General features: G+C 42.4%; 2 protein-coding genes across 10 annotated transcripts in view; one reads left to right on the forward strand and one right to left on the reverse strand.

Annotated features, from left to right (window-relative positions):
• The first annotated feature begins 35 nt into the window (after window positions 1-35).
• Dmac2l (distal membrane arm assembly component 2 like) lies at window positions 36-10518 on the forward strand. 8 transcript variants are annotated; one of them, XM_063247352.1, is made up of 6 exons: window positions 36-121; window positions 832-902; window positions 6334-6445; window positions 7872-8144; window positions 8644-8815; window positions 10176-10518. In XM_063247352.1, exons 3-6 carry the CDS (start codon window positions 6430-6432, stop codon window positions 10288-10290), a joined length of 576 nt encoding a protein of 191 aa, XP_063103422.1. In that variant the 5' UTR covers window positions 36-121; window positions 832-902; window positions 6334-6429; the 3' UTR covers window positions 10291-10518. The 8 variants fall into 8 exon arrangements, with proteins under 8 accessions (XP_063103422.1, XP_005004588.1, XP_063103432.1 ...); XM_005004531.4 differs by having other exon boundaries at window positions 7936-8144; XM_063247350.1 differs by having other exon boundaries at window positions 46-134.
• Cdkl1 (cyclin dependent kinase like 1) overlaps window positions 8943-25831 on the reverse strand; it is a 57197-nt gene continuing 40308 nt past the window's right edge. Inside the window, exons 4-9 of one of the 2 annotated variants that reach the window (XM_023565911.2) lie at window positions 23794-23884; window positions 22890-23090; window positions 20707-20789; window positions 17833-17889; window positions 15482-15673; window positions 8943-13960 (exon numbers count right to left, since the gene is read on the reverse strand). In XM_023565911.2, coding sequence (XP_023421679.1) covers window positions 13853-13960; window positions 15482-15673; window positions 17833-17889; window positions 20707-20789; window positions 22890-23090; window positions 23794-23884 — 732 coding nt within the window. In that variant the 3' untranslated portion in view covers window positions 8943-13852. The remainder of the gene's footprint in view (window positions 13961-15481; window positions 15674-17832; window positions 17890-20706; window positions 20790-22889; window positions 23091-23793; window positions 23885-25831) is intronic. The other variant, XM_003471811.5, reaches the window with a different exon arrangement.

Raw genomic sequence — 25831 nt, forward strand, 5'->3', positions numbered from 1 at the left:
AACGCTTTCGCCCCACGTGGGAGTGGCGCCAGTGCCCAATGGGCGCACGCGGCGGAGGGCGAAGGGCAGGCCGTAGCGTCGTCGACGCGGGGACGCACGGACGCTCGCTCCCGGCGACGCCGTGAGTAGGGAAGGTTGGTCCCCTCGCGGGGCGGAACTAGGGTTGTGGTTATGCTCTGCCCGTTCCCACTCTGTTAGAGCTGGGCTGATTGAAAATCTGGCGTGGTTGAGACTTTCACCGCCGAGCGCACTGGGGTCGCGAGAACGTCTGGGCTCTTTCGGTGAAATCGCCCTCTCCGGTGGGCCGCGGCCTCCCGGTCCGCACGGCCCCGCCCCGCGCTTTTGCGGTGTCAGCCGCGGCTTCTCCCGATGGGGCTCCGGGCGGTGCCCTTCGATCAGTTATTGATTCATGTTGTAAATATCGAGCGCCTGCTAGTCCAAACCGCGCACTGGGTTCTGGATGAACTTGACAGCGTAGTCTCGGCCGTCACTTAGCAACCTGGGGTGTTTTCTTAAGCACGGGGTCGAGATTCAGTTTTAATATGCCTTCCGGGCTCCGAACGCTCGGCGACCTGTGCAGGCTCTTCCCTAGATTGCTTACCTGTCAGATGAAGGTGGTGGGCAGTGTCATCTCTGAAGGACCTTATAGCTGTTAACAGATTACATGGCTCTTGTCGCGATGCCAACCTAATACCGGAACCATTTGCTTGGTGGCGGTTTTTAATATTTAGGATCAACACAGCTGAAGAACTAAATTAGAATGATAAAACTGTACTGCTGGTAGAACTTTGTCTTTTTGAATCTTGATTCCTGTCATTTGTCGCCTCTTAGACCCTCCTCTGTGAACTGGCCCCGTTACACCAGATAGAGCCCTTCAGAAGTTGATCACAGTGAAGAGTTAGGTAAATGACAGTTTGAATTGTCTTTACTACAAACACTAGTATGTATTTCTGTTTTACTATGTGGGGAGGGGTAGAATATTACCTGCTGTTCCATCACACTGAAAAAAATGGTTTTTGTTTTTTGAGACACACGTACGCATACACGCGCGCGCATACCAGGGACTGAACCCAAGGCCGCCTTACTGAGCTATATCCCAGTATTTTGTTTTGTTTTGTTTTTTTTAAACAGGGTCTCCCTAAATTGCTAAATTGCCCACGCTGGATTCAGGCTTGCAATCATCTTGCCTCAATCAGGTTCCCATAGTGCTGGGATTACAGGTGTGGGACATCATGCCTGGCTAAAAATGGTTGTTTTTAAAATTCACTGTTTTGGGTTGACATAACTGTAGACTCCCATACAGTTGTAAGAAATCATAGAGTTTCTGTGTACCTTTTGTCCATCTCCCCTAGGGATAACATCTTGTAAAACTATAGAGCCCAGGCAACTGACATTGACACAGACTTACTCAGATTTCCATTTTATATTGCCGTGTTTGCATTTAGTTCTGTAAATTATTATCTTGTATCCACCCTCACCATTAAGATGTAGTACTGTTCCATCACAAGAATCCCTCTAGCCCTGTCACAACCAAACTTCCCCTGTAATCCTCCCACCAATCTTCTCTTCCTTTCTAAAATTATCATTTTAAGGTTATGTAATTTTACAGTAATTCTTTTTTTTTTTTTTTTTTTTGTCTTTTTCCTTTTTATCGGTACCGGGGATCGAACTCACGACTGCCTGCTTTCAAGGCAGGCGCTTATGCCGCTGAGCTAAACCCCCAACCCCCAATTTTACAGTAATTCTTAACTATTGGTCTTTTGCACTTGAAACTCATTTAAGCTGTATGTATCAGTAGTTCGTTTCTTTTTATTTCTGGGTAGCATTTCATAATCATAAATGTATGTTTAACCATCCATTCATTAAAAACCATTCAAATTCTTTCAGCTTTTAGATATCATAAATAAAGCTATTTTAACTTTAGCGTATATCTTTTTGTGTGGACATGTTCTTTCTCTAAGTGTTCAAGGGTCCAATTACTGGGTCATCTGGTAAGCTCATGTTTAATTTTGAAAGAAAATACCAAACCTTTCCAGAGTGGCTGAATTGTTTTGCATACCTACCAGCAATGTTTGATCCAGTTTCCTCATTGTTGCCAGCATTAGGTTTTGTCACTAAAGGTTTATTTCAGCCATTTTGACAAGCATATTATAAAGGTTTTTAAATGTGCACAAGATACAGTTAATTTGATGGTAAATTGAATGCAAAATTATACTGTCAGGGTCTGTGATCAGAGTATTGTGGGCCATATGAGCCCATCGTATCTTTTTGAATTGATATGTAATTTTGAGCATATATTTCTTAGTTAGCAAGGGTGAAAGAACAAACTCATTGCATGAACTCTTTGTAAAATTTTGTGCCACATGAACTCTTTGTAAAATTTTGTGCCATTGCCCACTCTCCTCCCAAGGCTTGTACAATGGTTTGTTTGAATTAAGTAATTTAAATCAAGAGTTTGTGTTGCATTTTATATGCCCTGCAATGTCTGTGGGAAGAGGCATCTGTATTCCTGACACGATTCTCCTTGGTTGAGAACTCAGGTTCACCTTCTTCCAGTGTAGGCCAGAACCTAGAAGTTAGTTCAATGAGTGCCATTTGATGGCCTAAGAGTGACTTTTTAGGAACTTAGGTTCCAATCCCTAATGAATTGTTCTGTTGATCTGTTTCACTTGATGAGTCTACATACCTGAAGAATGAGATGTAGAAACAGCAGTGAGGGATTTTATGATGGGATAGATTGTAATTAGGGAAGAACTTCCCTTATTCTGGTGCCCCCACCTCTTATCGCCACACTAGTTCAAGAACTTGTTCAGTCTTTGCTGACTTAGGCACACTTTGAATAGCCCACTCCATTATTGCATTTAATATATAACTTTCATAACTCTCACTTGTAAAAAATTCAAGCCTGCTCAGATGACTCTAAATATATCTTATTTTGAGTAATACATTAGAGATCCAGCCTTATCTAAGTCATAAACATAATGGCAGCTTTTAGAAACACAAATCTAAATCAATTTCTAATAATAAGCCTGATGAGGTTTTTTTTTCTTCCATAATTTGAATTTCTAGATTATTTATGGCACCAGATATTTAGTAATGGTTATTTTCAAATTTAATTGCTTTCTCTTCCTTTATTAGAGCCAAATTCATAAGTCACCACTAGAGGTCTCCTCATTCCTTGTGGAAAGCATTCCCAGGATTAGGGGCTTAGACTCAATAGTTCATTTCCTAAATCTGTTGAGAATGTGAAAACCTGCTATTTTTAATTTTATTGCCAAATGTAGATTTAATGTTTTATTTTAAATATAATATCTAGGGCTTTAGAGATCATGACTGAGCTGAATTTGGCTTTCCATTTAAATTGAATTATAAAATGGGCCAAAATGAAACAAGTGGGGAAGAATTTGGTTTTCAAAACAATGTTATTTGCTGAGTTATAGCTCAGTGGCATGAGCATCTGCCTGGCATCACAAGATCCTGAATTGAATTCCCAGTACAAACTAACAAACAAAAAGACAGTGCTATTTCATTTGCTTAATAACATTTTTCTCTGACTTGACGTTTACCCATGGATATATGCCAACCATTGAAGACTATTTCTTTTTTTCTTTTTATCGGTACCGGGGATCGAACTCACAATCGCCTGCTTGCAAGGCAGGTGCTTATGCTGCTGAGCTAAATCCCCAGCCCCACCACTGAAGACTATTAACACATATTTATTAAGCTTTTGCATTATACAAGAAAAATGGAAATGAGTAACATGTGATCTTTGTACTTCCATTTGCTTCAAGCACTTTTTTTTTACAATTTAGAAGTCTTAAGTCATATTTTAAGACATTTGATGGGAAGCTTCCCTTCCTTTTCTAGGCTCTGTTAGGCATCACTTAGGCACATGTTCACAAGTCTAATAAGATGTCACTTTGGATATTATTCCTCTGTTTACATGTCATCTGTCTTCTTCATTAAACTGGAGGACAGGAACCAGATTTTTATTTATATCTTTTTCTCCTCTGTAATGGTTTTAGCTTTCCACTGTTTCTTTTGCACTAGTTAGAGCAGATAGTCAGTAAACGTTTATTAAGTGAATATGAATAGACAGACATGAATTCTGAGTAAGTGTTGGAGGTTGGTTAAGATTTCCACAGACAGGGTTGGGGTCGGGTAAATAAAGGGAACCACTGAATAGAAGCTGGGAGAAGCCGGGATTTGCAAGTAAGGTTGGCAACCAACGGAGTTATGACAGGTGAGTGTAGGTGGGGAGAGCCACAGCAGAGAGCTGAAAAGGGTTGAGACCATGAGAGGAGGTGGCACGACCGAAGTGTGCAGTAACAAAAACGGTGGTGATGGAAAGGGGACAGGGAGGGGGCTGGTTAGTTTGGTGGCAGAGTGTTTATCACATCCCCAGCACTGGGGGGAGGAGGGGAGGGCAGATGGGGAAAGAAGGCAAAGGTGAAGCACAGCAAGCGATTCCCGGGTCTGTGCCCAGGCTTGCTCGATGCCTCAACCCTCAGTCACTTCCTCAGCCCTTAAGTGGTTCTCTCTCAGGCATCGTTTTAGTTGTCTTCTTTCTGGTGAGTTCTAGAATCATCCAGTGATTGAGAAAAGGACCCTGGGCTGCAGGAGAGAAGTGGGTCCAAGTTTCAGCACTGGCGCCTATTAGCTATGAGACCCTGAACACGTGCCTTCAAACACATGCACGTATTAATGCCCCACCTTGTTCCAGAGAGATTTAGGGTGTCAGAGATTCAATTTCCTCATGTCTAAATGAGAAGCTTAGTCTGAGGTGATCTGAGTTTCTTCCAGCTCTTAACACTTTGTGACTCTTGAGTCTAATGAATTTTTTTCCATTTAGGAGATAATAGCATTTTATATTTAGAAACTGAAAAACCAAAAGACAAACACACACACACACAAGTGACCCAACAACCCTGATCTCCTGATGTTGATTTCTGTTAGCAACGCTGCTATCCTACCTGTGATCCAGCACCGAAACATACCTTCAACTCCTCTGGCCTTTCCCCGACATCTCACTTCTGAGCAGCACAGACTCTATAATGTCATTCCTGCCTTTCTGTGACTATGCCCTTTCCTGTGGCCACATGGAGTTGAAGGCTTTTATTCCCTCGTTGGCTGTTTCTGTCTCTCTCTGGTGACCCTCAACTTTTTAAACCGCGTGATCTTACTGTGTCACTCAGGCCAGCCTCAAATTCCTGGGCTCACACAAGCTTCCTACCACCATTCCTGGCTTGACCCTGATGCAGCCGTCTGAGTTCGTTTCCTGAAGCACAGCAGCAACAATGCCAATACTCTGTTCTAAAACCTCAGTGACTCCCAAGTGCCTTCAGAAAAACATCCAAATTCCTTGGCAGGATGTGCAAGGCCCCTTGCCTGTGTCTTCTCATGACTCCTGTCTGCTAACCAAACTTAGGTACACTTTGCCTCAGATTTTCCTGCCTTGGCTAATAACCTAGCATAACGTTTCCTGGCATCTTAGTCTGTTGAAATCCTCTCTGTCCTTATTTTAACTCTTTATCATCCTGTCATTTAACTATTTGACAACTTGTCTCGGGAAACTCTGTCCTGCATTAAATTGTTAGTTCCCGAAGGCACAGATGATGTTTCATTTACTTTTGCTCCCCTGCACATACCTAACATGCTACTAGAGAAATTTGAATTGAGGTAAGTCATATTCAGACCTAATCTAAAAATCACTTTCTCCGCTCATGCATATAGATTTTTCACAGCTGGGAATCATTTGAAAAAATAAGGGAGAAAACCCAGGATCCGAGAGGTGGAGTAACTTGGCCAGTCTTTCCCAGCTGCCTCTGCAGTTCTTTGTTCTGATCTGGTGACCCTACGAGCAGCCGTATCACCAGTAGACCTATAGCATAAGTTGAACGTTCATGACTCCGCTCCCTTCCCGGATGTACATATCTCAGTGTGTTTCTTCCTAAGTGATTGCAGTTTGTTATTTTGATACTGTAAACATTGGGAGTGCAACCAGTTTGAGCAAATGTGTATTGTTAGTAACACTGTCTGAACAGACACTAGGTGGCAACGGTGGGACTCCTTTTGGGGTTTGGACAATGGGACCTGTGGCTGGCAGGATTTAGACACTAAGTCCAAGCCCTCAACTTTTGCAAGAAAAAGACAAACAGAAAAACCAAGAACTCGAGACAGGAGGGACTTGCTCAGTAATTATTGAGTGGCAAATAAATCAACAGCTTTCTTACACAGCAGCATTGACCATGAAGTCGTGGAGTAAGTCACTACATGTAGTAGTCTCTGGCTGCCAGCTGATGATCTAACATGAGTATTGTTTTGTGTGCCTAGATCTAATGATGCTGTTTGGAAAAATTTCCCAGCAGTTATTCAGCTTAAAGAGACTCCCTTGGTCATGTGATTCCAGATACTTCTGGGGCTGGCTGAATGCAGTGTTTAATAAGTAAGTTACTCTAACCAAAATAAAGCAGTGTGGGGTGATTATAGCTAGCTGAGCACCCAAAGGCAGGTTTGCTTATTTTTTTATTTTAAAATAAAAAATATTTTATTTTTTCCCCCTTTGGGTACCGGGGATTGAACTCATGACCACACTCTTACCTGGCTGAGCTACATCTCCAGCCCATATTTCTTATATTTCAGAAAAAAAATTAACAATGTATACAGAATGATCCTTTTTATAGATAAAACATGCAAACTTGGCGAAAGGAATCAGAAGAATAGACTACAAAATATTAACTGTGGTTGCAGTATCTTAGTGATTTTTATCTGTTGTTTTGATACCTTCTGGTTTTTAAAAATGAACACTATTTTGTGATCAGAAAAACTTAGTAATTTCAAAATATTTTATTCTATCGCTTCTTAAGGAATGTCTTTAGGGTTTTGACTACTATCAAAAACTCAAGTTTTGGGTACCGGGGATTGAACTCATAACCTTGCACTTGCCAGGCAGGCACTTGTGCCCCTGAGCTATATCCTCAGCCCCTGCAAATTCAAGTTTTTAAAAATGAGTGGGTGGCATGCTTAGAAATACTATTTTAAAACTGTAACTAACTTTCTCATTGCTTAATATGATGTCATGATTGGTAACTAGAGAAAAAAGCATATGTAGAAATTAATAAATATCACTTAAGGGGATAAATTTGAAAATGGGCCCAAAATTAGCCCCTGCCTCCCATTTTTTTGTGATACTAGAGATTGAACTCAGGACCTTGTGCTTGCTGAGCAGGCGCTGTGCCATGAGCTATATCCCTGGCCCATCCCTCTTCAACCCTTTATCATTAACAAAAAAGCTAGCTAAGTAGACATTCATTCACTCTTTATTACTAGGTATGTCTGGTGTCTGGCACTGTGCTGCATATAAACCAATGAAGACTCCTGTCTCCTTGATGAACTCATAAAAATAATATACCCTAGAAGCTGGGCGTGGGGTGCAGTCCTATAATATTCACTTGGAAGGGCTAAGGCAGGAGGATCACAAGTTTGAGCTAGCCTGGCTAACTTAATGACTTAGCAAGACCCTGTCTCAAAATTAAAAAGAAAAATGGAATGAGGAGGACTGGGGGCATAGCTCAGTGAAAAGTCCCCAAGTTCAATCCCCAGTACCATTTCAGATAATAGTAATGATAATCTTCAGGACTGGGGGTATAGCTCAGTGGTAGAACATTTGCCTAGCATGTATGAGACCCTGGGGTTGATCCCCATCACCACCAAAAATGCTTTTTTCTTAAAAAAAAAAAAAAATGTTACCTGACCAACATTACCCAGAGACAAAAACAAAAACTTAGCAGGTAGAGCTACAGTCCTTTGCATTTGCGTGGATCTCATTAATACACCAGTGAGAGCTTGTCGCTGTTTTGTGTTCATGGTAGCAACTACAGTTCCAAAGCCAGTGACCACAGTGAAAGGGACCTGCTGCTCTTCTCTTGCCTGCAGAGTGGATTATGAGCGCATCAGGGCTGTTGGCCCGGACAGGGCGGCATCTGAGTGGCTGCTGCGTTGCGGGGCCACAGTCCGTTACCATGGCCAGGAGAGGTGGCAGAAGGACTACAACCAACTCCCGACAGGCCCCCTGGACAAATATAAGATTCAAGCGATCGATGCCACAGACTCTTGCATCATGAACATTGGATTTGATCACATGGGTAACTACCCTGTCATTTGCTTATAGGAAATGCAGGCGATTGGCATGACCATTGCTTTGTAGTTATCTCGTGATTATGGTTGTTGGTAGGTCCTTTTTGCCTGTGCAGTATAATCAAGTTTGCTTTTTTTCCCGTGTTTGGTATTTATTTTTAATGTTTAGGTGTTATAAACACCTTTCTTCCCTTACTAAGCTTATTTCTACATTCCTTTATTGGCGTAAAGTTCAAAGCTTTGGCAAGTTAGCGTTTTAAAATTGCTGCTCAATAATGGAAGACATTCTATCCCTGTAATTTTTGCTTGGGGGGGCATTTCTTTCCACCAGCACATGGCATCTGACTGCTCGGTGACTGACTGGCTGACTGACTGTGCAGTGAATACTTTGGGCGGTTAGTAGGGTGAGCAGAATTTCCATTTCCAAAGCCAGGACAGCCCTGGTAAACTGGGACAGTCATCTTAATGGCAAAGCAGATTATTAAACTTTATCCTTTCCCCCCACAGAAGGCCTAGAACATGTTGAAAAAATAAAATTATGCAAGTGCCATTATATTGAGGATGACTGTTTGTTGAGGATTAGCCAACTTGAAAAATTACAGAAAAGCCTGTTGGAAATGGAAATAATTTCCTGTGGGAATGTCACAGACAAGGGCATCGTTGCTTTGCGTCACTTAAGGTAGGTGGTCGAAGCCCAAAGGGAAACTTGGTAATGACAGGTGAATTATCAGGGTTTAAAACACATGAGGAGTGGTGTCCTTTTTCAGGTCTGAAAAATACATTTCAAGAAAATGACCATGCTCTCATTTATGATACTTCAGAGTGATCAAGCATAACACTTGACACTCAAGTTTTATTGCATTTTTAAGGGACATCTTTTAAATCATTAAATCTACATAAAGCAGCATTTGTGGTGCTTGCCGCAATAAGCCCTCAAAAAGCATTAGCTATCGTGCTTCCTCTCCATCTTTTGAACCCATTTTCCCAGGTGTTCAGTATCCTCATGACATTTGGTACGTACCGATTAGCACTTAACATTGTAAGTACATTGCTTTGGGGGGCAGGGGAAGTCTTAAAGCAGTCACCCGCCTGTCTCGAGCCCAGGACACTGCCTGCCACTTTAATTTCGGAAAACACCCGCCTATCAGTTTAGGAAAGCTGCCCCACATCCCTTCCTGCCACCTACACACTGTGCCATTCATTAGCTTGCCTGGAGCTAGTGCCCCATCCCAAATGCCGAGAAACAAGACAGGCAAGGAATGCCTAGTTCTAAAATTGCAGGATTGGGAGTCATTAGGAAGACGACGAAAGATTGTGTTTTGTGAAATCCCTATTTTAGATATTCTGTCATTCCGATTCTAAACCTAGCTAATGTAGTTCTGCGTAAATAGGTAATGATCTGCCAACACCTCAGTATCAGAGGAAGTTTGAGAAATTTTAAATATTAGGTCCCCAAAATATTAGATTGTTCATCTCCTTACATACACTGGAGCTTCAAAACTCCTTCTTCTAATAGAAACTTGAGCATTTTTAAGAACTTTCCCACTTTCTTCCCTTTTTTTGGGTAAGATTCAAATTTCATATTTCACATGCAAAGGAGATATGTACTACCTTACATATGTGTATAATTTAAAAAGATTCAGCTAGAAATATTGATGTGATTAAGCAAAATTATAATTTTTAAAATCTTAGTTCCTAGCATTTCATTCCATTTAAAGTAGCACTCTAAGACAACTGCTGTAAAAGTCCCTTCAAAGATATAAGGGTGATATAAATACCTGTATCTGTATATAATTCTGTATATAATTTTTCCTAAAAGTTACTGAATAGAGTTTTGGGTTTCTGTTTTCATTACTGAGATTTGAACCCGGGGCCTCTGCACTAAGCTGCCCAGTTGGCTTCAAACTTGCAGTCCTTCTGCTTCAGCCTTCAGAGTAGCTCAGATTACAGGAATGAACCACCTGGCCCAGATGAATTAATTTTTAAATCTGTGACAATAAAGGGCAAACTGAGGTGACTTTTTCTTTCTTTCTTTGCAGAAACCTCAAGTATTTGTTGTTAAGTGATCTTCCTGGAGTAAGAGAAAAAGAAAATATTGTCCAAGTTTTTAAGACAACACTGCCTTCTCTTGAACTAGAATTACAACTGAAGTAAAATAATAGTGTTTTATTTCAGTATGAAGGATTATTTGGAATTGTTGGCCCTAAAAGATAACAAATATATAATCATCAGTAGAACCATAACAGTGTCATATCATGGCATTTTAGAAGCACAAAAAATAACTTTCATGTGGAAAAAATAAATGTTCAGACATAACTCGCTAATGTTACTAAGTTGGAAGTGAGAAATTATGTAATTAAATCATTTTAAGAAAAATGCAAACTAGGTGGTATTTTAAGTCTAATGCATTCATTTAAAACAGCTATATATTGTTATTTCTTGATGTAGATATTGACAGAGTTCTCTAAAATGAATTCACTGTGCAACACAAATATTTTGTTGTTGTTGTTCTGGGGATCAAATTTGCAACCTCATGCTTGCCAGGCAGGTGCTTATACCACTGAGCTAAATCCCTGGCCCAACACAAATACTCTTTATTGTATTTTCACAACTTTGGTTACACTTTCTTGTGACTGTAGAGTTACAGAAGCATGTTACTACAAATGCACAATTATGCATTACAGATTCATTGATGGGTGGATTATGCAGTGGTCAGTGGTTGTCCACGTGTGCATTGCACATTGCTTCCTAGGTTTGCACACGTCTCAGGGTGTTGCGTGACTGTGTGTTTGGTGCTACGTAAGTTTTCCCAGAATATTCACTGGTTAACTTGCCTATGTGATTAGCTTAGGCAAGTGTTCGATTAAAATTGCACGTGCATCTTGGCTCAATTCAGAGTTTGCTGATTGCAGGAGAACAAAGGTAGCAATCTTAAACAACACCAGGCTTCACTTAGGTGTTTTCTCCAATTAATAGTTTAAAGCTGGATGTGATGGCACATGCCTGTAATCCCAGCACTGGAGGGGCTGAAACAGGAGGATCTCCAGGAGTTCAAGGCCAGCCTGAACTACATAGTAAGTACCTGTCTCAAAACAACAACAGACCAAAAATTTGCTTTAAGTAAAATTTTAATGTATCAATAGACACTAATTTTTCTTCCCTCAAATACCTTGGGTGCTGCCTCCTATGAGCTGAAGGGACATTAAATGCAAGTATAAATAAACATAAAACTAGACATAAAACTCAATTTATGTCTAGAAAATAGCAATGAAGCATGACATAAATAGATAAAAATAAGTCTTTATTTTTACCTACGTCAAATAGTTCTGATTCCATTATTGTTGGTTGTGTGCTGATTTATTTGTGGATTTCTGTATATTTGGTTTTAACATTAAACTAGTCAATATAAACTTTACTGGAAATGAATGTAAAATAAACTTTTTATATGATATATCTGTAAGCAAAGAAATGAATTTGAGTGACATTTAGAACTAAGCATATAGGGAGACATTCACCCATATTTTGTAAGGGAAATGAAATGAACCTCCTTATGTAAATAACATAGCATAAATAATACACAGTTTACTAACAGAATTACAATTGTCATTGAAAATCAAAATGGTATATAAAAAGGATGTCAAACAGATTCAGGTATATAGTGGTGGTTCTGTGCTGAACCAAAAAGTGACATGGTTAAATTAAGTTCAAGCATAAATTTAATAGAATTCATTAGAGAAAAAAGAGCCTTTTTTCACATTAGTTTTATTAGTGTGTGGTGAGACAACTGATTCTTTACGATTTAGTCTGGAACTACTTTTTCTTTTCGTTTCTTTGAGACAGGGTCTCACTATGCAGTTCAAGCTGGCCTTCAGCTCACTGTGTAGCCCAGACTGAACTCAAACTTGCAATGATCCTCCTGCCTCAGCCCCCGGAGTGCAGGGACGACAGGTGTGTGTCACCGCACCCGGCTTGGAGCTACTTTTCTACTCTGGATGGTTTTTCTGTGAAACTATTAGATGAATCAGGCAGTTACAGTCATCTGCCTTCGTCAAATACATTTTCATGGACCGAGAGAGACAAGAAAGACAACACAGGAGTTGGATATCCTTCCACGTCACTCGAATCAAGGCTGTAGACCAGAAATTGAGTAATCCTGGGACTGTTATTTTACCACTATCAGATCTATGCTACACCCGTGAGGAAGCCTTAGAATATGGCTGCGGGAGCCAGTTACTGAGATGACAGAATCCAGTGGACAAGTTAGCAGTAAGTGAATGGGGTCAAGTGCTGTCACAAAGAAAATTAACACAGGAAGACGGTGAGCGTGCAGAAGAAATGTGTGGAAGAGCCAATGAAACGCAGCTTGGAGAACCACGGCTGAGAACAGCCAGGCTGAGAACAGTTTGGCAACCAGAAATGAATTGAGCTGTAAGGAAGGGGTGGGGCTTCACATGGCCCTGTGTGCAGGGAGCAAGCACAGAAAGGCTTTCTGTGGTTTGGGGGTTAGCTCAGCAGCACAAAGCACCTGCCTTGCAAGCATGAGTTCCATCCCTGGTACCAAGAAAAAAGCTTTTTGTTTAGGAGCAGTAGACCAAATCAAAATTACTTCAAATCTCCCTGTCCAAAGCTAGGAATCGTCAACACTAATCATTTGCTCTTATTAGCTGTATTAGGTGTTGAGATTGCATGTACCCACATGTGTGTCAGCAAGGACACATGCACATATCCACACCAACACCGTAGTAGGGAAAGGTGTTCAGGGAACATGTCAGCTAACAACCTAACACCTTTCATGACTCCGGTAAAAGTGGCCAGCCCGTTCCTATCAAACCCACATCAGTACACACAGTGCTACCTATAGATCTGTCTGCATGTCTGAGGCCGAGCTGGAGAGAACGAAGGCCTAATTATTTTCCAGCTGACAGGTTCAGGACCTGTGAAGCCTGTAGGTCTTGTTCTACCCTGAGCGCTTTGGTCAGCAGCCAAGCTTCATGCCATCATTCACAAGAAGAACTGGGTAAACAAGGGTAGATGAGTACAGTAAATACGTCTTGCATGCAAGAATGACTAAGGTGCATCGTTTACTAAAGGTGAAAACAAAAATGTATGTACCAAACTCATAAACATCAACTATTAAACATCTTATAAAGTCTTTATGATAATCAGTATGAGTTTAAATATGGCTGAACAATTTAGATACTCTAAAAAAAAGTTTTAAAATTTAAAAAGATCAAGAGATTGAGTAAGCAGGAAGTGGCATTTTAAACATTTCGATTTCAAGAAGTAAGACTCCCTTCGAGATGATGTTGAAACAACCTGAAAGGCAAGGGACAGGACTCAAGGTGACCACATCTGGGTAGTGTGGGATCCATTATTCACATGTGGCACAGCGTACAACGGAAGCATCAATCTTTGTAACATTATCTGACTTTGCCAGAGGTACGGGCAGTCGATGCAGTTTATTTTCTACCCATAGCTCAGCTGCTTTGATAAACAAAATTACAAGTGAGATTCCAAATGGGTCTTTCCTTTCTATTCTGGACCCCAGCACCAGGCGTGGAAGACAAAACTGTTTGCTGGAATTTCCCTTCACATCTTGCCAAGTAGCCTCCCAGTTATGCTTTCAACCACCGTAACTGTTTTCAATCAAATGTTTGAGATTCATTTTCTTCAAGTTACTGATCAACTCTTCCTTTATAATCAATCTCTTAACTCTTTAAATGTTTGGGAAGCGGTAGTTAAATTTCTTGACATGACAGTACTGCTTCTTATTCTCCAAAGCGGGAAAGATGGTGCTGCTCGTTAGCTGAGGTAGGTACTGCAGCTGAGAACACAAAACACAGAATCAGGCTCAACAACCTGCCACACACTGTTTTCATTATTCAGAATACATTACAAAAGAGGCAATGAAGTAACTTTTTAGCACAGAAACTTTTTTTTGCACAAAATCCAGAATCTGAAAAGAGAAGTGTTTCAATTTGATGTCTACTTTTTCTTGAAATAAAGGTTTACTTTATATTAAAACGCAAACATTAAAGAGAATTTAGAGAAAATGAAACTGGAAATCTGCAACGTTCACATTACTGAGAAAAGGCATAGACTTAAGGAGCTGGGCGCTTGCTACGCCTCAGGAATCACGCAGCCATTGTCCTGCCCCACAGCAGAGAACACTGATGCCCACAGGACCTAGTAATTTGCCCATTTATTCCCTTGGTTTAAAAGGCAAAGCTGTTCAGGCTCAGTGGTCCAACACTTACAGGGTTCACTTCCCAGTACAGGGATAGGAGCACAAAACAGTCTGCCTTGAGCACCCAGAAAACACTTGTATTGATTGTCAGTATCAAATAAGAAGAACACAACCTTACTGTTCATAAGTTACTACATGACATTAGGTCTCTGAAAAGAGGGTTATTTTTAGTACTTTTAAATCAAACAATCATGATTAAAAAGCAATCGCCCGGACAGTGATGCTCCCCTAGTCTTTCGAGCACAGCTGTTTCCAGCATCTCTTTGCTCTTGGGCTCAAACAGTGAGATAGGAATAACTGGGGTCAAGGGCAGTGGGAGTGTGTTTCTGGCCCGTTTCACTATCGAGATCACGTATGACAGAGGATAAAATGAAAACATTCCTAATTTTGTGACTGTGGTCTCCCTCAGGGCCCTGGAGGTCCTGCAGCACCTATTTCTAATAAACTCTCCCCCTCTCCTTTCTCCAAACTTAACACGTGCCCCTGACACCTTCACTGTTCTGGGCTACAAAGGCTGCAAAGATCAAGACTCAGGCGAGATAATTCAGTGTTCACAAACAGTACATGCAGGCAGATTCAAAGCGACAAGGAGCAGCCAGCCCCTCTGAACTGTGGCTCCTGAGGTTGTGTGGTCTGTTCTAGATCACTGCAGCTCCCGCCTCCCACAAGACAAGGTCAGGGAGGCCAGGTGCACCGTGGCTGCTGCTCAGGCTCACTGCGCATCCTGCCAACACTGCTGCAAGTGCTGGGGCTCGGAGGGTCAGGAAGGCAAGGAGCTCCTATTTGGATAAATCTTGAATGTTAATACTGAAGGTAAACACCACGGCAGACTGCAGCCCAGACAGATCCAGCTGCACTTTCCCAAGTGCAAGAAACATGTTCAGCGGGACTCACAGCTGTACCTGGCTGAGACCCGAGCTTGTGCATAGCAGAAACCCTGGCCCCCGGGTGGCACGGGAAACGATTCCAGGAGGAAGGGGCCTTCGACGTCTCTGGGGCTCTTGGTTGGAGACCATGGGCCCTGACCCCCACCCCACCTCCAGGCTAGGCTCCAGCCCTCTACTGGGTTGCAGGCATGAAATCATTTGAAAGCGAAACCTTGGTTGTTTCTGTCAAGCAAGCCACAGTCTTTACCCTGGGCAGGTGTTTTTGGCTCTGTCTCAGGGCCTTCCTTGTTGGTTTGTCAGGTTCTTTTGTCAGCCCTCTCACTTCTCTGATGCTGTCAAAATACGGGTGCCGCAACAGCTGTTCGCAGGTCAGTCTCTCGCCAGGGTCCATGTGCAGGCAACCCTGCAAGAAAAGGAGGTTTCTTCATCCTTCTTCAGAACTCTACTGGTTTACTACTCGTATTTTTTCGTTATCTGAAGGACTAAATGCCACGATTTTTCTTTCTTTATATTTTTATTTTGGCAGCGCTGAAGATGGAACCAAGACCTCTTGCATCCCAGGACTCTATCCTCTGTGCTCACTCCTAATCCTTGTAATTATTTTTAAATTGTTTCAGCTGGGCGTGGTGACACACACCTGTAATCCCAGCACTGGGGAGGCTGAGGCAGGAGGATCACAGTGAATTCGAGGCCAGCCTGGGCTACACAGTGAGCTCAATGCCAGCCTGAACTTCATAGCAAGACCCCATCTCAAGAAAAATCGTTTCAATAGATATATAATAATACTACAACATAAATAGTGTACAATGAGATAATTCAATATACGTATACAGTATGTACAATGATCAAATCAAGATAATGGCATTTTCATTGCCTTAAAACATTTACCATTTCTTTGAGAAAACTTCTGAGTCTTCTGGTTCTTTATAAAATGTAATAAATTGTTGTCAACTGTAGTCACCCGATTGTGCTGTAGAACACTGGAAATTACTCCTCAAATCTAACTGTATTTCTATTTTCTTTTGTTCTGGTATTAAGGGATTGAACTCAGGGGCCCTCTGCCACTGAACTACACCTCTATTCCTTTTTCTTTAGTTCTTTTATAAATGTTTTTGTTGTTGTTGTTGTTTTGCTTTTTTTTTGTACCGGGGATTGAACTCACCACCTCACGCTTGCCAGGCAGGCCCTTATGCCACTGAGCTAAATCCCCGGCCCTTTCTTTAGTTCTTACTTTGAGAAAAGCTCTTACTAAGTTGCTCAAAAAAGACTTGTATTTGAGATCCTCCTGCCTCAGCCTCCATAAGTCCTAAAATAACATCTATTTTGGTATTCTTTATACGCCTTCTCTCGCTCTTCCCAGCCTCTAGTAACCATGTCTACTTGGATGCAGCTAAATTAACAAATACCATACACATGGTACTTGTGAAAAACTAAACTCTTCAGCTGGGAACACAAAGGAAAAAGTAATGGAAGCACAGTCACGAATTCAATTCCTCCCACAGTCTCCTAATGGGAACCACATGATTAATAAACAAATACTATCCAGAAGTAGTGACCAAAAAAAAAAAAAAAATGGTTTTCTCCACTCTGTTCTGGTCTTGAAGCAGCTGGTGCTCCACCACTGGAGAGGAGGATAGGATTTTGGAATAATCCATTTAGCTGTCTTGGTCACTTTCTGGTATTTGGGAAAAACTAGCGTTTTTATTTTAAAATAATATTCACATATGATATAGATAAGGTTCCTACAGCAAAGTCTGCCACTCTAGGTCTTCTGGGTCCCTTGTAGAATCAACTATGTGTGTGTGTGGGTCTTTCTAGAACTATCCTCTCCATCACAAGCATGGATGGGTAGGTGTGTAAGGGGAGAGGTAATACATACGCTCTTATGTAATACCGTTCTTAACTGTTTTCTGTGCACTAAAGAGGCCATGAGGTTCACACCTAGACAGATAAATTTCACCACTCCATACCGCCTCGATTTTTTTGTACCTGTATGTAATGTATTAAATAATTCTTGAAATGTGGAGGGCACGGACTACAACGTGCAAGTATTTTAACTGGCGCAATGCTGACTTTATATAACAGCTACATCTCTAAACATGTACCTATAAAATAAAATGTACTGCAAATGTGCTAGGAACTCAGCTATTTAAAGGATCCTACGGCTATGCATTTTTTGAAGCTGAGGATCCTTTTAAAATAAACACCACCTCCTAGAAATTTGTTTTATATATAGTTAGGTTTCAAACACTGTGTTAGGTTTACTTAATGTGATATGTACTTACAGATATTGTTATTATAATAGAAGGTGGCTCATTTTATTTTATTTTATTATCTATTTTTGGTACCAGGAATTGAACTCAGGATCTTGTGCTTGCCAGGCAGGTGCTATGCCGCCTAGCTATATATCCTGACCCAGGTGGTCCATTTTAAAAACAGAAAATATGTATGCTTCTTGAAGGAGAAGAATTTTGAAAGAAGAACTTCATTTTGTGGGTTGATATAAGTCATTTAGGTTCTCCAGGGCCGTGCTTTCCAGTCTGTTGGAAGCCAGGATTTTACCTTTAAGAGTCCCAGGGCAGGATAGGAGATATTTGGAAATTTTAACTCAAGAGGTTCCTGTTGAAAAGAAGAGGGGTTTTTAATTTACATCATGTATTCAAATTCAGGTTACCTGAAGTGCTGTTTCTCTTGGGTAAAGCATCTCCCTGGCCACCTCCACCCCTGCCTACACTGCCTTGCATAAGGACCTCAGGCCTCTGTCACAAGCTCTTCTCTCCTCGCCTCCAGACTCTTCCCCATTCTCCTCCTAACCACTCCCTTCAATTCCCGAAGAAGGCAGCCAATTATCAGTAATTACTAATGAGAGAAGAAAAAACAAATAAAAAACACTTGCAGTGCAATACAACTTGCCTTTCCTGAGAATACAGAAAGGGGGTTTGAATTTTGCATTTGCTGACATTGATGTAAAGGGAACCTCAGATGAGACCTTTTCCCTCACCCAGGTAAACAGACGCTCCTCGGATTTCTGCACAAACACTGCTGTCTCCTCCCACACCACCCTCTCCCTCCCCAGCCAGCCATGGTGTACAAGGAGCCCCCAGAGCTGCGTTCGCCAACCTCCCCTGGGCCATTGAAGGTGATCTTGCCCGCAGTCCCTTGCTGGAGGCCATCGTGAGTAGCAGTAGAAATGAGAGCAGCGCTGCCCGAGGTCAGGCAGACAGACAGACAGGCCCGTTAGAGAGAGCGCCTTCACAGAGGCAACTCCGGAGCAGAGGAGAGCCAGCAGGCTGCCACGCTGCACAGTCATGGAGCTGGGGTGCTGTGATCGTCAAGGTGGCAGCGTGAGCCAGCCCCGGGGGTCAGGCCAGTGCTTGGGCCAGCTGCTAACTCAGACTGGGAGGAGGCCCTTACTGATTGCTGATAGGAGACAAGACTCTCAGGTTTGGAGTTCCCCCATTCAGTAGGAGGAAGACATCCTAAAGCAATCCTGTCCTTGGTCTTGATGATGTCATCTCACTCTGACTCCTGCAGGTGACACAGTCCTCCTGCTCTTGCTGTGTGTTGACTGTGACACCAGTAGGGGCTGATGTGACAAGGCTAATGTGGGCTTGCTGTCTCAGCAGTGCTTGGGATGAGGCGGCCCCGGGGCAGGGCCGTTTCCCACCCTCCCTGGAAGGGCTGTGACCGGCACAGGGCCTGGGGCACAGATGTTCAGCCTGCTCAGGCTCCACGCTGCTGTCTTCCTGTGTTTCTGTCAACAGGAAATCTCCCGAAGGACAACCTCAGGAATCTATGGGAAGCTTTCTACATTCATGAAACCAAGGCCATTTTGGAAGCTTCCCCAGTAGACAATCGAACAGGAAACTGCTGAGGGATATTTGGTGCAGAACTGGGAATGTCCAGGGCACAAGGGAGCCAGCGGGGTCACCTCCCACCTCCCAGGTGTCATTCCTGCCTTTCAGCTCCAGCTTGACCCACTCTTCCTAAGGCTACCCCTGCAGAGGGGGAGGCGGTCAGGAAGGGGAAGTCTGCCCTGGGACGAGCTAGGAGACAGACTACAAGTGCAAGGGACAGGCGGAACTTCCATCAGAGACTGAGCAGTCAGTTTCAGTTTGAAAGGACCACTCTCAGCCACTAGGGACTCTGCATTTCACAACCCTTAAATATGCACTGAAATGTTTTCTGTGTTTTTGGCGGTGCTTGGAATAGAACTTGAGACCTTTGCATGCTATGAGCTCTACCACTGAGATACATCCCTGGCTCTTAACTACTTTTGATTGTAATAGAGGTTAATTAGAAGACAATATATATATATATATATATATATATAATGAGACATTTTATATATATATAATGAAAACCATCCAAAATCTCACCACAAAAAGATGCCCATGGTTCATATTTTAGTATATATCCTTACAGCAGCCATTTACTTAACAAATGTAAAAAGTTTGGTATGACTTCCCAGAAGCTGCCATATTGTTCTGTGCTTATATATGTAAATATTTGTAATTGCATTAAATACTTCAATTATATCAAATTATACCTACTGTTTTATAACATTTTTCATTTGACAATATGTTGTAGACTTTTTTCAGATGACTACATATAGATTTAATTATTTTTACTGGCTATGTAATGTTTTAATTACAGACATAACTTAATTGTCTACTACTGAAACCCTAAAGGAAATGATGTTTGTTAAATGCCACATCTCTATGTTTTTGTCTAATGGTTTTGATGGGATAAACTGCTGGAAATGGGTTAAGGGTGCAAACATATTACATTTTGCAGTCCTTTTAAAATGAATTTTACCCCCACACTGGCCACAAAACAGGCATCAGAGTAAGGCTAACCAAATAAATTCACTATGGTTTCCTCACAGTCTGAGGCGTGAGAGCACATAAGACTTGAGAATTTGGACAATGCCAGGGAACCAATATCTGGATTTGTGTAAAAGTTGACTGGCTCAGAGTTAGCTGGGCTCAGCCGATGAGAGTGATAAGGACAGAAGCAGCTAAGGCAGGCAGCTTGCATGCCTGTCTAACAGGCTGGCCACACTCTTATCAGCAGCCTCAAAATTAGCACCAAAGGCCAAGGTCTTTTTGTTTTTTTTTTTTTAATCGGCACCAGGGATTGAACTCAGGACTGCCTGCTTGCAAGGCAGGCGCTTATGCCACTGAGCTAAATCCCCAGCCTGGGTCTTTTGTTTTTAATACCGGGGACTGAACTCACGACCTAGTGATTACAAGGCAGGCACTTATGCCACTGAGCTAAATCCCCGGCCTAGGCCACAGTCTTGCTTCCAATTTGCTCCAATTTTCTTTTTCACTCTTTGATGAAACCTCCAGTGCAGATTAAGCCAAGCAAGTCACTACCGCAACCCAGCCAGCCTGTTCCAGGAGCTTCCTCCAAAACAGCTTGCTCACTTACCATATCCTCAGGGTCCGGGATTTTCACTCCACTGAAGTACTGATTCATGCTAAAGACCTGCTGGTGTCTAGGAATGAGATCCCCTTTGAACAAAAAGAAAGAGAGGGTAAGTGAGATCGGTCAGCAAAACCGTGATCTGTGGTTTACCTTCAAAGAAATTGCATCTGTCTGTGCCTCCACCTACCATGGTGTAGTTTTCTTTGGGAATCAGAAATGTTCAAGCAACACAGCCCATGCTGAGTTCTACTGTGGACAACACACTACTAGGTCCAGAAGTCATAAGCTCCAGAAATTGAAGGCTGCAAATGTCTTGCCTTCCAGGCCTCACAGTGTATTCCAGGAATCCAAATCCTAACTCTAACCCTAACTCACACACACAAATAAAATAATCCCTCTAAAAAATACCAAAAGTGCAACAGAGCAACAACTGCAAACCAGAATTGTATTAACTGGATCCCCATGAGTGGAGATAAAAATGTAGTGGCCTCCTACTGAAAGAGCACCTGACACATATTTAAAAGAGGGAGTGAAGGAAGAGAAGGAGGGAGTTGAGAAAGAAACAAATTATGGAAGATTTTCTAGCTACAGGAAATACGTTCCCAAACCAGAACCACCTTTTCGTGTTTCACCAATTACTTGTCGGTAGGAAATCTCATTTTAACTGTTTCAAAGCACTTACAACAGGGAGCACAGAGACGAAAGGAGCACTTCTACATTCCAGGGGATGGTGGGAATCTCACCCAGCACACACTGCAGCCAAATGGGCTAAAATCGCCCTTGTGTACAAGTCCAGGGGTGGCACACTTGCAGAGTGGGTCCAAGAATATAAGGAGACACCCAGGCCCTCCATCTAGGGAGAAAAAGCCTCTTGATCCGGGGTCTATGCATGCTGCTAAAGACTGGGCTGGAGTTTCCTACACCAGGGCATCCAAGTCTAATTCTACTGATTTTAAAACTTTTACCTCTCACTGAAAAAGCCAAAACAAAAAACCTCTGACCCATTTTGGATGAGCAGTCGAGCGATTACCTCTAATGTCTTGTCCAAGAGCTCAGGAAGCTGGATTGTGAGCACAATTCCCTGCGCCCTAACAGTCTTCTTCCATCAGAGCTAACGGGTGATGCCAGAGCTGTCTTATACCACTGGAGGAAACAGCAGAGAACGGAGGCTGCGTGCTCCCAAAAGGGCTACAAAGTACCAGCTTCTGCAGACGCTGGTAGAGGCTGAGCAGAATATTAAGACCCCATCTCACTCCTAGGAAGCATACAGTACCCTTGGGAAGACAGAAGTAGCAGGATACACATGGTACTGCAGGTGCTATGAAAGTTTACGAAGGAGGGAAAATCTGCTTTGACTTGGGATATTTAGGGATGTAGTTTCTAACCCTCCGGGCTTTTGACAGGCGCAGTCTCTGCTTATGCATCTTTTCATCTGTCCCTTCCCTCTCCATTCTCTCTCTTCTTCTACCCTTCCCATTCCCCTGCAGGGCAGGCAAAAGGACAGGTATGGGGTGGGAAAGCAGGAAAAAGAAAGACATCAGAAGAACCAGGCTCTCCTCCTGACACTTAGGCTGAGAATCTGAAACTTTGATCACTAATATGACACCACAAGTAGAAAGTTCCACACCTGACCTCATATGGCACACTGCAGTCCAAATGCAGGAATTCTACAAATACTGTATAACATTCCCTTCAGGATATGTGTATGAAGTGCATATGAAACATAAATGAATTTTATATCTGCACTTGGGCTTCATCCCAAAGGTATCTCATTATGCAAATATCCCAAAATCCATAAATTCTAAACTGCAAATCACTTCTGATTCCAAGCATTCTGTATAAGAGATACTCAACCTGTAAATGAAATAAGCCATGAAATAGCCAAGCCCCTGTAGAAATGTAAGTTTCTGTGGTTGCTGTGATGATTTTTGAGAAGTCCACTTGATCTAAACTATGCTAAGAGAGAATCTTATGTCCTTTGAACAACTAGTAAATACTCCATAATTGTGAATTATTTTTATTAAAACACAAGTGGGCACCTGTAATACAACCATTTTCATGAGGTTTTCATGTTGCCCTTTCCTGATTGCAAGAGGCATCAGATGAGCTAGAGACCCCGCACTGCCATGCACCAGTGTGGGTAAAACCAGCCAGCTTTCCAAAGGGTGCACTGAGACACTACTTACCCAGGGTTTTCCTGATCAGATAAAGTTGGTCCACATCAGATTTTCCCGGCCACAGAGGCACTCCTGACAGCAACTCGGCAAAGACACAGCCAATTGCCCAGACATCCACTGGGGGACCATACTGTGTGTCCCCCACTAGCAGTTCCGGGGAGCGGTACCACCTAGTGGCCACATAGTCTGTGTAGTAGTCACTTGGTCCAGCTGGCCAGTGATGCAACATGGAAGACAGAAGGAGCCTGGAATCAAAGCTGGAAACGAAAGACCTAAGAAGACGAGCTCAGTCCAAACTTGTGGCTTTTCAGAATCTCTGTTCTCCATCCTGGCTGCACCTAAAAATCCCTTGGAATTCAGTGTTTTTAAAACTGCTGCTGCTTGGGCCACATCCCAGTCCAATTAAACCAGACTCTATGGAAGGACTTTGGAGTATCCCTATAGTTTTTAAAAGTTCCTTGGATAATTCTAATTTGCAGCCAAGACTGAAAACTACTCTCCAAAGTAACACTTCGGAAAAGTATTATTTTAGCAGAAATTAGAAGCCAGGAGAGTAACATACTTTTTAATAACCACTTTACTGTGGTATAATTTACATACAGCGTACATTTCTAAACCACTGTATATGTCCATACATTTTCAAATTATAATTACATTACAAAATTCTGTAATTACAGAATTATAATTTATAGCAAGGGCTGGGGGATTAGCTCAGGGGCATAAGTGCCTGCCTGGCAAACACAAGGTCCTGAGTTTGATCCCCAGTACAAAACACAAAAACAAACAAAACCCCTATAATTTATAGCAAGATTATACTCTAAATTACAATAACCACCTTTCCATAGTGTCTAGATCTATTATCAGATCAAGAATATTTCCATTTTCTACACTTAAGGAAAATTTTAATACTCACTCAAAAGCCGAGCAAATCCAAAGTCACACAGTTTAATTACTGAATGTTTTGTGATGAGGATATTTTCTGGCTTCACATCTCTATGTATGCACTGGTTGCAAAATTAAAAAAAAAAAAGGTTACAAAAGAGAACTATAAGGCATAAATCATATGAATATTTAGCAAGTATTGGATTTCAATCTCTAATTGGCCTGTTCCATGAAAGCAAAACAGCAGCCTAAAATAAATCTAGTACCATACCTATAGCCTGAATCATCCCAAATCCTAAAGGGACCAAAAGGATCAAGAAGGGTAATTTAAAAATAAAAGTAGGGTAGCTACATTGAGCAAACATAAATATAGGATACTCAAATTTGAATTTTAGATAAACAACTTTTTTTAGTGCATGCTAGGCAAGTGATCAACCACTGAGCCTATGTCCAACAAGTCAATTTGAAGATCTGTCCCACGCAGAATCTAGAACACACCTACATTCAAAGGTTATGCTTGCTTATCTGAATTCAGAATTTAACCAGGAGTGCTATATCTACTGTGGCAACTCGACAAAAGGGAAAAAGTTAAAAGACTTGAGCCAGGCCTGCATCGTGGCTGCAGGAGCTGCTAGCTGGTGCGGAAGGAAGCAGAATTCCCAGCTGTCCTGCAGAAGTGAGAAGAGAGCAGAGCCAGCCTCGGCCTCGGCCTCAGCCTCCCTTGGCCTCGTAAACAGGACAAGCCCTGGGCCTGCTGAGATAAGCTGGGGACAAGGAGGGCAGGCAAGCCATCTCCCTCCCAGCTTTGACATTTGTCCTGACAAGATAAACAGGAGCAGGCAGCAGCCCTGTCCTCTGGGGAGAGTCACTAGATGTCAGCTCTGTCCCACGACACATCCATCGAGTGCTCTTAGAAGCTGCTTCCAGCCCTCAACTATGGCTCCTACTCCATAATTTAGACTCAAATCACCTGGCTTCCAGACCGCAGCCTGCATTCCTCAGCAGGGTGATGTTAGAAGAATGCTTGAGGCTCTTCACATGACTTTCTTATTAAATGACAATTTCCTTTGCAAGGAAACCCAAATCAACAGCCTAATAATAATTGCATTCAAAGCTCAGGGTTGCTAATAGTTTTCCCTTCTCCTAAGTGTGTTCCTCTCTAGAGGGAACTCTTTCTGCCACCAGAGACACTCCCTTGGCCTGCAGTCAGAAACCCTAGGGTTACTCCTGGTTTTTTAGATTTTTAGAAATGACAAGAGAGGACAAAAGTTCTTCTTGAGCCTTGCCAGTTGCCATTCCAAAGACTTTTGGGGTAAGGGAGCAGCATTAGTGTTTTCCCACAGCTTTTTATTATTCTGGAAAATGGGGGGTGTTTTATTACAGTCTATCTGGTTTTCAGCAATTAACGGCTCTAAGATCTCTAGTCTTTCACCACTGGCTTCAAAAATTGCTGTAAATGGGTACATCTGTGAATATCCTGATGACACATGGTCAGAAGTGCTGGTGAGCAAGAATGTGCTCCCATCTGCCCTGGGAACTGCTTACAAGTGTCTGTACCCTCCCCCACCAGCTCAGGGAGCCAAGAAAGCATCTGACACTCTCCAAGGACCTGTGATCTGCATTATATTAGCCGTCAGTTCTTCCCCACCATTGTGTTTATGGCAAGAATTTACAGCTTGCCATGTGCCACTGAGCTGTCATGTGTCTCTCTCTCCCACACTGAAACTCACTCTCAGGCCCTAGAGATAGGAAGCAAGCACTCTCCCTGCTGTACTGCTGGACAATGGTGTACCCTTTTTTTACAGAGTGGTGAGGACTGAACCCAGGGCCTCACGCATGCAAGACAAAGGCTCTGCCACGAGCTACAGCCCCAGCCCTGACAAGGATTACAGCCTTCAGCTAACAGGGGCTCAGGAGAAAGAGGTGCTGGCAACTCTCATATTTTCTTCTTCTGGGGACACAGCTTGAAATAGAGCACAAGGTGGGGGATACATTCAGCCCCACCAGCTCAACTGAGCCTGGCAATTGATGGGGCGACAGATCAAAGTTAAACTGCAAGTGTGGCCACA

Source organism: Cavia porcellus, unplaced genomic scaffold (genome assembly GCF_034190915.1).
Source record: "Cavia porcellus strain 051 isolate PalLab524CR breed Dunkin Hartley unplaced genomic scaffold, mCavPor4.1 scaffold_1, whole genome shotgun sequence".
NCBI classification, from domain to species: domain Eukaryota; kingdom Metazoa; phylum Chordata; class Mammalia; order Rodentia; family Caviidae; genus Cavia; species Cavia porcellus.

Coding starts and splice junctions, on each gene's coding strand:
- Dmac2l (XM_005004531.4), top strand. CDS start 6,339: ATGATGCTGTTTGGAAAAATTTCCCAGCAGTTATTCAGCTTAAAGAGA. Junction 6,446..7,935: donor CTGAATGCAGTGTTTAATAA/GTAAGTTACTCT, acceptor TCTTGCCTGCAG/AGTGGATTATGAGCGCATCA. Junction 8,145..8,643: donor CATTGGATTTGATCACATGG/GTAACTACCCTG, acceptor TTCCCCCCACAG/AAGGCCTAGAACATGTTGAA.